Source organism: Leuresthes tenuis, unplaced genomic scaffold (genome assembly GCF_036924035.1).
Source record: "Leuresthes tenuis unplaced genomic scaffold, fLeuTen1.0.hap1 SCAF_9, whole genome shotgun sequence".
Classification (NCBI taxonomy): Eukaryota; Metazoa; Chordata; class Actinopteri; order Atheriniformes; family Atherinopsidae; genus Leuresthes; species Leuresthes tenuis.
This window is the reverse complement of record NW_027325363.1, coordinates 32,291,711-32,302,199: the sequence shown is the minus strand read 5'-3', so window position 1 is coordinate 32,302,199 and position 10,489 is coordinate 32,291,711. Positions and strand designations below refer to the sequence as shown.

General features: G+C 35.1%; 1 protein-coding gene across 1 annotated transcript in view; it reads left to right on the top strand.

Annotated features, from left to right (window-relative positions):
* Positions 1-3,240: 3,240 nt before the first annotated feature.
* Positions 3,241-10,489, top strand: part of LOC140314756 (POU domain class 2-associating factor 1) — a 24,722-nt gene continuing 17,473 nt past the window's right edge. Inside the window, exon 1 of the mRNA XM_072393113.1 lies at positions 3,241-3,304. Within this exon, the coding sequence (XP_072249214.1) occupies positions 3,289-3,304 (16 nt within the window). The 5' untranslated portion in view covers positions 3,241-3,288. The remainder of the gene's footprint in view (positions 3,305-10,489) is intronic.

The following is a 10,489-nucleotide window of genomic DNA, read 5'->3' as shown; positions in this document are numbered from 1 at the left end:
AAAAGAATAGAGTAGAATAGAATAGAAAAATACTTTATACTTTATGGTAATAAAAATTTAATGTAGTTTAATGTGTGTGCTTTAAATAAGTGAGAACAGAATGGGTGTATAAAGATCTTGTTTTGTTTAGGTGCATGTTTTTGTATCTTGCATTTAGAATTTGAAATTGCAACATTTGTTTTCTTTCTTTCTGCCTCTGTTGAGACTTGAAAAGAGGAAGTTGACCACAATTAAATGATTGTAAATTCAACAACTGCCTGTTATATCAGAACCACAGTCAGCCTAAACACACTGGGCAACATTTTTTATTTGCATCTGCTTGAAACAGTTCCAAAGACACGGCATAAGATTTTGATGGAGAACCATTTACATTAACATATTCAGAATCAATGATGTGATCTGATGTATGAAAATCATTTTTAAGTGTCTCTTTGGTCTGTAACTGCTTTATTTACCCACTTCTTCTACAAATCAGTTAAGATCAACCAAGTGTCAAACCAAACAAAGCAATCTTCGGTTTCTGTTTTTTATAAACCATCTCCTGATCTTATTTGCTTTTGGTGTAACCACTTGTAGCACAAGGATGCACAAGACAAGAGAAAATGAAAAGACTCTGTAATTTCACTTAGCTCATTTTAAGAGTTCATGATTTGACGTGAGCTGCTTGGTGGTGTGGTAGTCAGTACAGCAACAAGGTTTGAACCTCAGCTGGGTAATTTGGAGTTTACATGTTCTCAACTTGTATGCATGGCTTCTCTCAAGGTTCCTCCCACTGTTTAAGAAAATGCATGTTAGATTAACTGGTGGTTCTAAATTGACCCTAAGAGTATTATCCTGCATGTCCGTGTTGACCATGTGGTGGACCGGCGAATCTGTCCTGTAGCTGGGATAGGCTTCAGCTGACCGCATGATCCTGAATTGGATTAAGCAAGTATTGAAAATGCATGGATGGATTTGATGTGTTTTGTGTACTATTGTCTTCAGTTTAAGGTAATATGAGCTCAGTAATTTTGAAACATGTCATTGACAGGACAACCTGGATACATTTGGAGGAAGGCCACAACGTGTTCTTTTATTAGCGTTATTCACTGTCTTTTAAGGAAAGCAAATATCATTCACTGGGTGGGAGTGGCATAAGTAGAGGAGTATTCACTATATTGCTGAGTCTGAGTGCGCAGTAAAAATGTCCAGGGGTAAAAATTGTTACACTTATTAAGTGTGGAGAGACATTTTGTTTATAACTGTCTCATTTCCTGTCTAGTCTCATTTCCAAGTCCTTAGTCAGTGGAATAAGTTGTTTTCGGCTTATTATCTAAATGCATATATGTAGATCTATATAAATATATTTAGTAAACCACTGTCACAGATATTTTTCTTTAAACTGATTTGTTTTTTCTCTGGGCTGTCATTGTTAGCTCAAATTGTAACAGAAACAGAGTGTGACACAGAATCAAACTAACATATAAGGACTAAATCCCTGCTTGGAATACACATTTAGCATCTGGTTTTCATGTTCCCTAATCATGTGGTCACATGTTTAAAGCAATGACACAAAACATCAAATTCATGTTGTTTATTATGGAGACATGTGTTGCATGGTACACATATTCCTCTTCTGTTCTTAATCAAACTAATCTGAGTACTGTACGGAAGATGTAAGAAGGAGGTTGTGATTCAGTCAAGAGCTCTGGGTGTTTATAGGCAGATAAGTGCAAGTGATTGATGAAATAATCCCTTACACATTGATGACGGCTGGATAAAACTTGGAGCTTGCAGTACATGCAGTACATGCAGTACATTCTTATCAAGATCTTCTGATATACTGCATATTCCCTACAAGCTAAGCTCATTCAGGAGTATCATGCCTAAACAGGTCAGTGCTGGAATACCATCTTGCCCAAAGTACCCCAGCCAGATATGGCAGCCAGATAAATCTGGTTGGGATCTATCACCCCCACGTTGGCTCCTCTCGTAATTAATTAAAAACATGATTTCAAAGTAATTCAAAATAATGTGCAAATAACTTCCTGAACAAGTTACAACTAAGCAAGTTATTTTCTTTTTACTTCAGTGTCAGGGTTGATAGGCTACCTGATCACATCTAAAGCTCCATGAGGACATTAAAAACAGATTAGTAACAATATGTCATATGATATCTGAATTGGACTTTTTGGCATTTTGTTACATAAACAATTTTAGTAATTTTAGCTATAACAATGAACAAAACTCTTAGCTTTAATTTAAGTTTATTAACATCAAAAGTGGAAGAAGAGTTTAGGAATTCTAGCTCATTAGTTGGTAGAACGCCTATTTGCAGGAGCTGTTTCATATGTGCTAGTCATTCATCGTCTCTTTATGTGAGTCAGGATACTCCATCAAAAGTGTAACCATTTCAGTGTGTTCATATAGTGTTTTTTTTTTTACATATTAAAAATGGCAAGCTAAGCAAAATATTCCATATATTCCACCTTGGAACTGCAGTGCACCTTTCAAGGATTTCATGTATAACAAACCTGAGACATTGGGGCAACTGATACAATGTCTCAAGTTTGTCTTTAATGCGCTGTTGTCTTCAGCTCTTTGTTTTTTTTTTCCCCTAAACTTTTCTTGTTCTTGTAGTTTAGAGCGAGTCTAATTTAATCTTGTAACAAACAACATACATAAAGATTATGCACTTTTGTCAGCTGTTTCATTTTGTGTTTAATCTACAGACAGCAATGTGTTTATATAGTTTAAACATCCTGCAGGCCCACCTTTTCAATTTTATGCTTTACCAGGCTGTGAACATGACACACAGTCACGAGACTGGTTCAACTTCACCAATATTTTAAACTTTAATTTCTTTTCATAAAAGCAATCAACGTTTTTCTTCACTTTCAATTTTAATCACAGATTTGCACAGATCTCTGAGACAACAAAAATTTTGCCAATTTGTAATGATAAGAGAGCTGAGGCAGGAAGTCTATCATACAAATATATTTGCATCAGCGCCATTTCAGTTGACTGTCATTCATTTGGTTTGTATTTGAATGTATTCTTGTCATTGTCTTTGTTTTTGTCTTCTGTTCAGTTTTTTTTGTCTTTCGCCTTTTAAATTTTTTTCAAACTTAGTAGTTCAGAGACTGAGTAAACTGTATCACCACTTAAACTAAATGTGAGGGGGAGATCTGTGGTTAGAGAATCCCAGGGGAATTGGTAGCCAGCTTCAGGCTGTTATAAAGCACGTCAGTCATCCCACCACTTTGATTTTCTTCGGTTTAACTGTTTGATATTGGCCAGATAAGCAGTATGCACTGGGAGAAATGTAAGTACAACAGACTGTTTCTCCTAATGAATTAATTGAATGATTAAATCTGCTTTGTTTTCAGTGGGATAGAAAAGCAAAATGTTTTGTAAAACTACTTAAAAAATGGGTTTCATGTTGCAGTTATTGTACTGTATGTTACATCTGCATTGGCAGAATATTATGAGCACAACACGAAGTTTAATTCAGTACAAAGGCCCTACAGTTTTTAAGCCTTTCATTGGAATGATTTATAGAATATAAATCTGCTTAAGAACCACAGAACTGATGTAAAACGTTTGTGTTGCTTGCTCTTGTGTTTTTGTCCAATTGTTGTTTTTTTCACACTATTTAGCTTTAAAAAAAAAATACAAGGGTCACACTGTAACCCAAATCTCAATTTGTAACTTATTCCATATGACCTGAAAATTTGTTTGTATTTGGGGATTTTAAAAAATACTGCTTAGAGAAGAAAATCAAGAACTATCTTAGGTTGGGATCATGCTATCTGTTTGCCATTTAGACTCATGAATTCAAATTACTGCATTACCGCTACTCAGGTTGTTAGCATTTAGTGGTGAGACACATTCACAGGTTCATGAGTACATCTTTAGTGGCTGCCATAATTTCCTGTTCACAAAATCTATCCACATTGAGACAGACAGACAGACGGCAGTCAAAGTTTATAGTCATACATACATGCATACAGTCACTCAGTCATGAGTTAAACAAAACTGTCCATCATTACTGGTAACAACAGTTAATTACATATTTTCCTGTTGTTGAACTGAATCAGGACTGTGCTGTAGCTGTTGTGTACCACACTTGTGGAAAGAGGAAGGTTTTCATTTGAAAGCTGGCTGCGTATTGCTATTGGGCTATAATCTTGATATGCAAAATGGCAGTAAGCCCCCACCACAGTCAAACGCTGTACATCTGTGGAGCTTCCTCTTTTGTGCTGATTGAGCCCTTGTGCATTTGCCATGGTGATTGTTTTGTCAGTGTGTGCTCATGTGTGATTGTCTAAGTAGAGAAAGATAAAAGTCAACAACTGTGTCTTAGTTCAGATCTATACCACTGCACTTAACTATATACTTGGATCATTTGATCAACACTGAGCCTCTGTCATATTTGTCTCAGAATTTTACAATTAAAGAATAAAAAGAGATGCAAATACAAACTGCAAATATCACATAATTTTAAAAATATTATATGATATTTTAAAAATATTTCTATACTCTTAAGTTCATATGGTTCCTGCCGGCACCTCTGGTCTCCGTAGACTATTGCTGCTATAAATCATTTGCCCTGATAAGCACCAATACCCTGCTTGAAACACACTCCTTTAGTGCTTTGCCAGGAATCCTTCAGACTTCTCTGTTTGTTGGCTATGTGACAAACTTACTTTACTCCCGAAACACCAGAAATGACACATTATTATATATCCAAAGGCATCAAACTACAGAAAGACAATTCACATCTTGAAAGCGTAAAAAACAAATTTTGAAATATTCCCTTTGAAGTGATTCTATCATGAAATATGACAAAATATGACATTAATTGTATAATTCAGATTAATTTAGCTTTCAACACTTCCTTCAATGACCCAAAAACCTAATAATTAAATACAACTTCATACTCAAATAAGGCACAAACACAGAAAGAACACAATCTGTTTTGTTAACTAGTGAAAAGAGTTGATTATCAAATCTTGTTGGTTATGTTAACATTACAGTATGTAAAAATGACAATGATCAAAGAAGAAAAAAAATAATGACATTATTTATCAAAAATTATGACATTATCTGCAGCGCCTTTCAGTTGGGAGGAAAGCCATATTACTGTCATAAGGTATCTTGCTTTTTATATAATGCAAGAATTGACAATGGTCCATGAATCGATCCTTCAGAGAATAGAAAAAACGAAGAGCTAAAGTGAATTTGTGATTGGCACCAGTGCATTTGCTGGACTTGTTTCTTGTCAAGTGGAAATAGATTGAAACTTTAATTGATGCAAATTAAAACCTTGAGACAAGTCGAGAAACCAAGTGATGTATTAAAGAATTATGATTTAATCATCCTAAAATATGTTTCTATAACTTTCTTGTATTGTTTGAATCTCAGATAGATTTTTTGTTTAAACTATTCCTGTTTCCTGAACTCCTTCCTTTGCATCCAATTTTGCAATCACAGTTTAGTAACTATAGCAATTATTTCCCCTCTCTGTCAGCACACACAGGTAAAAAAAAGTTAGGAATGAAATAAAGTTATTTATTGCTTTATCACAATGTGGACTTTAAACACTGGCAAATCAGTTGACTTGTTCACCAGTTCAGAGACACTTGAAAAATTACACTCAACACTGCACAGGCATCATTATTCTTTAATGATTTATTTGTACCTTTATTAAAGTTTGGAGCTAGAACACCCATTGTGTTCTGCATACTAACTATATCAACACACCCTACTGGTCTCTTAGAGACTTTTGGTAAGTTACACATTGCAAATCTGGCCAATCTTAGTCCATAAAATGTCCTTTTTTCTTCTTTTTGCACAATCAAAAGCTTGGTTCATTAGTATAGGCGATAGGGGGTCATTTTCTTTATCTGAGTAGATGAAAATATAGCTCAGTTACATGGTAATGTAACACATGGTATCTAACACAATAGCATCTATGTCTAGAATGGTGTGTCCCATCATGCTGTCAACCAGATGTCACTTCTGTTCTGTGACTACACCTTATCCGGCTTAAAGGCATGACGATTATACCTTCAAATTCCTTCTCTTCAAGGTCAGGATAAGAACTTCTTCAGATCAGCATGTGGGAAGAAAATAATAGAAATACACATAGTGATTGTATGAAACTGACTTTGACACAGGACTGGCACTAAATACTGGGAGTTTTAATTAAAACTTCTTGAAAAGCTCCAGAGGACACAGAGTTCAAGCTGTCTAGATAACTAGATAACTAGATAGTGTAAACGAGTCTTTCAGCCTATTTATTTCAGGTAGAAATCTGAGTTTTTCAAACACTACCTCTGTGAGATCAAAACCCCACAATTTAGAATGCAAACTACAAAATGATAAATCTTCCAACCTTACTATTAAGTGTCTTTCAAAGAACAGAAGGCTCAGTAGATGGGGAACGGTGTACCCAGTGTCCTTTTTCTGTAAGCATTTAAAGCATTTCTGTAGCACTTGGGTTGTATTTTCTATTTGAACAGTGCTAATTAGATTAGGTTTAAGTTGAAGCTCACCTGACTGACCTGGAGAAGCAAAACAGTCAGTTCCAAAAGGGAATCTGCAAAACACATTATGAGTAAACCCTCAGCTTGTAATGACAGGAGTTAGAGATAGACAGACACAGCAGTTGGCTGGAGCGCAGCAGTAACAACTTAGCAAGATGTGGAGGAAGCACAGATGGAGTCTGGAGTAATTTTTCTTCTGATGTAAGGGTTATTTACAGTGTTTCCATGGAGGAACATGATGTTGAGTTTAGTGGTGGAGATGGGGTGTTGTTTAAAGAACAAATAACTTGAAAATAAAATAGCAAAAGAACTTAAGTCAAATTACAGGCAACTAGATTACAACTTCATCCATGAAGTACAACTCTGAACTAAACTTCCAGAGGCCCTTATATTATACTGGTAGCTCCTCGTACAAGAACAAACCATGGGAATCAATAATTATTGTTTATTTCCCCAACATCACGACAAATACAATAACTCTGACAGAAAAAAATGCATTGCCTTTGTTTAATGATTCAGAAGACTACTCACTGAAACCATTGCATTTCCCCTATATTCCCACCAAAATGGTGTTGGTGTTTACCATATCCTGTTTGTCAGTCTGGACCTTCAGCCTGTTGCCACCAAGAATGGTACACACTAGTAAAAAAAAAATACAGATAATTTATTAAAATGTATAAGTTAATTTGAATCTGCCATATGCCATATGCTTTTATTTCTTTAAGTATTTAATTATGAATATGTACAACAAAAAAATATGCAAAAATCTAAAAGATTGCAAAATTAGCATGCAAACAGCACATGTGGTCCTTTGTTCTGCTAAGCAGACTATCTTGGCTAAAGTTCACATATGATTTTCAAGTGTCCTCAAGAAAAGTGCACACACAATATTAGTCAATATACACAAAAGATCAACAATTAAAAATTACAATAAAAAATATTTGTAGTTTCAGAAGATATTATCATATTATGGGAGGCTTCCAAGCTTGAGGTTTATGGGTTACATCTTAAAGATTCTATTTATTCACTAAATTACATGTTGAAAAATGCCAGAACACAGTATATTGCTAATCTTATATCTTAAAAAAGAAAAAAACTAAATTTTTGTTTGACACAATTAAAAATATTGTTTCTCCTGATATTTTCCTCATCCACCAGCATGCACAAAATCTGATTGCAATGAATTTTTACACCACTTTGTAAATAAGGTTGCTGCCATCAAGTCAAGTATCTCTCCTTAAAACTGTCAATATCATGCTTGTAACTTGCTTACTTCTGATACCTGGTCCTGTTTTGTTCCTGTTACCTTACAGGGAATTAATGATTTGCTTGGTCGTTTAAAACAGACTTCCTTTAGTTTAACACTAACAAAAAATAAACTTTGTTTATTACTCCTGATCAAGTAATTCTGGATATTGGACATATCAGTTTCTTAGGCTTTTCGGTTCAGTCGAACCTCAGAAACTTGGGCCAATATCTGTGACAGTTCAATGTCTCTTGAGCATCGCTCCAAACTGCTAGTTAGAAACTGTTTTTATCATTAAAGAATTTGTTTTACAATCTTAGTTTGAACTTTTAGGGCCCTACATGGTCAAGCTCCCCATCATATATCTGACCTGCTAAAACTTAATTCTTCTTCCAGGGCTCTATGGTCTTTAGGTCAGAGGTTGCTGCTGGTCCCACACACTCGGTTTAAAACTCATACGGATCGGGCTTTTCAGGCAGAGGCACCATGGTTGTGGAATTCTCTTCCGCTGTCTTTACACTGTACAGACTGTATTGACTCTTTTAAAAAGCAGCTGAAGAAAGTTTTATACAGACAAGCTTTTAATTGACTTGGTGATTTTATTGTGTTTTATTTAATTTTTAATGGCATTCTTCACTTTTATTTTCTGTATTTTGTTGTGAAACATTGTGATTTTTATCTGTGAAAAGTGCAAGATAAATAACTTTCACTTACTACACTGATCAAAACTAAGGGAGTTATATAACTCTGGCAGCTCACTGATTTGCTGTGCAAGCAGTGTCAATATGACTGAAGATATACAGTTCTTGCAGAAGACAACAAAAAAAATAGAATATTAGTACATCCAAATAAATTTGGTTTATCTTAAAGTCACAACTGTGCCAGTGATTGGGGTGATGACTGAATGAAAATTTGAACGTGCTCTGACATGCATAGAACACAGAACACAGGCACAAAATGGTGCTTTCATTTAGTGTTGTGTGCCTGTGTGAACAAGTCTGTGTGAACAAGTAATTCGTTTTGGCTTGTGTTTGCAAAAGTTCAGTCTCATCTGTACACTAGCATCACCCTCAGAATGACATTTTCTTAAATTGATCAAAATCACATTTAATGTAGTTTTTCTTTCCTTATGTCAAAACATACCAAGCACTGGGGCATGTTTAACTTAAAAAGGATTCAGTATAACACCTACTGCACCTCTGTTTTTTGACCTCAGAGAAAATGGAATGCCTGGGGGACTCTCATAGTTGACCTACAGGTGGCTTGTTAGTTAAACCATTAAACTTTTGACCCTTTACTGTCACATAATCTGCCACCTAAAGAATGATGTGGGTTGTATCTGTGTGTGGCATCCAAACAATGACAATAATAACCACCTCACATTACTGCAGTTATAGTCTTAATCAACAAAAGCGGTTGCAGTTAACTCAACATTATGGAACTGATACATTACAAATACAATGCCTGGCCAAAAAACATATCACACACTATATATATTTTGTTGGACCACCATTAGCTTTCCTTACTGCAAGCACTCACTGTGGCATTGTTTGGATATGCTTATGCAATATCCAAACATTAATTTCTGTCCAAAGTTGCATTTTTTTTTCAAGATCTAGTATTGATGATGTAGAATAGAACCACTGCGTAAAATCTTTTCCAGCACATCCAAAAATTTAACAATAGGATTAAATTCTGGGCTGTGTGGTAGTCAATCCATATGTGAAAATGATGTCTCACGCTCCCTGAACCACTCTTTCACAGTTTGAGCCTAATAAATTCTGACACTGTCATCTTGGAATATGCTTCTGGAGGAAAAATCTATTGATGGAACAACATGGTTAATTGGTATATTCAGATGGTCACCTAATTTAAAAAAAAAAGATATTATTATTATTATTATTTCTGGGATTTTAAAAATTGCTGAACCTAGGCCTGACAAACTAAAACAACTCTAACTAAGCAACTTTGCTAAGTCAAGTGGCGTCTTGTTGCTTGTTAAAGAGAGGACTTTCAAACATTGATGATTGAAATAACTGATATCCAGTTGAGGTCATGGAAAACTCATGATTAAACAGAAATGCTGATTGCTGACTTTAACTGTACTAACATTCCAGTATCTGTTGACTTGTTCATCCACTCTCCACCTGCTCATACTGCAGACTTTATGGTGCTATAATCACTTTGCTTCACTTCCTCCTCTTGTGCCATTGTTTTTCCTTATAGTAGAACAATCTCAAAATCTCACACTGCTGCAATGCGGTGGAGGTTGATCCTATTATTTTCTATGACTTTTAGGATTGTTTCTGTCCTGACTGATGGTATTGTCTGCAGTTTTCATTTGTGCAGTGCCATGAATTTATTCAAAAGAGCAGAGTCAGATTTCCCCTTGTGCTTATACTTGCAGGAAGTGACTGGTTGTAAACACTTGAACACACTCAGGTACCTTTTAGCCTGAAGACTCTGTCAGTGTTTTCCAGAGGACACTGAGATTCCATGCTTATTAATAAATATGGTTTTGGTTCAGCTGATGATTTGTTGACATTAAACTGTAGTTAACAATAAATACAGTGTTGATTCACATGTGAAACAATGGATGATGTTATTTACAACCCTAAATTCCAAAAAAGTTCAGACAGTGTGTAAAATACACCACTACTTTGTTCACAATAGAGACAGAAAACAAATGTTGAAAATTAAAAATTTTACTATT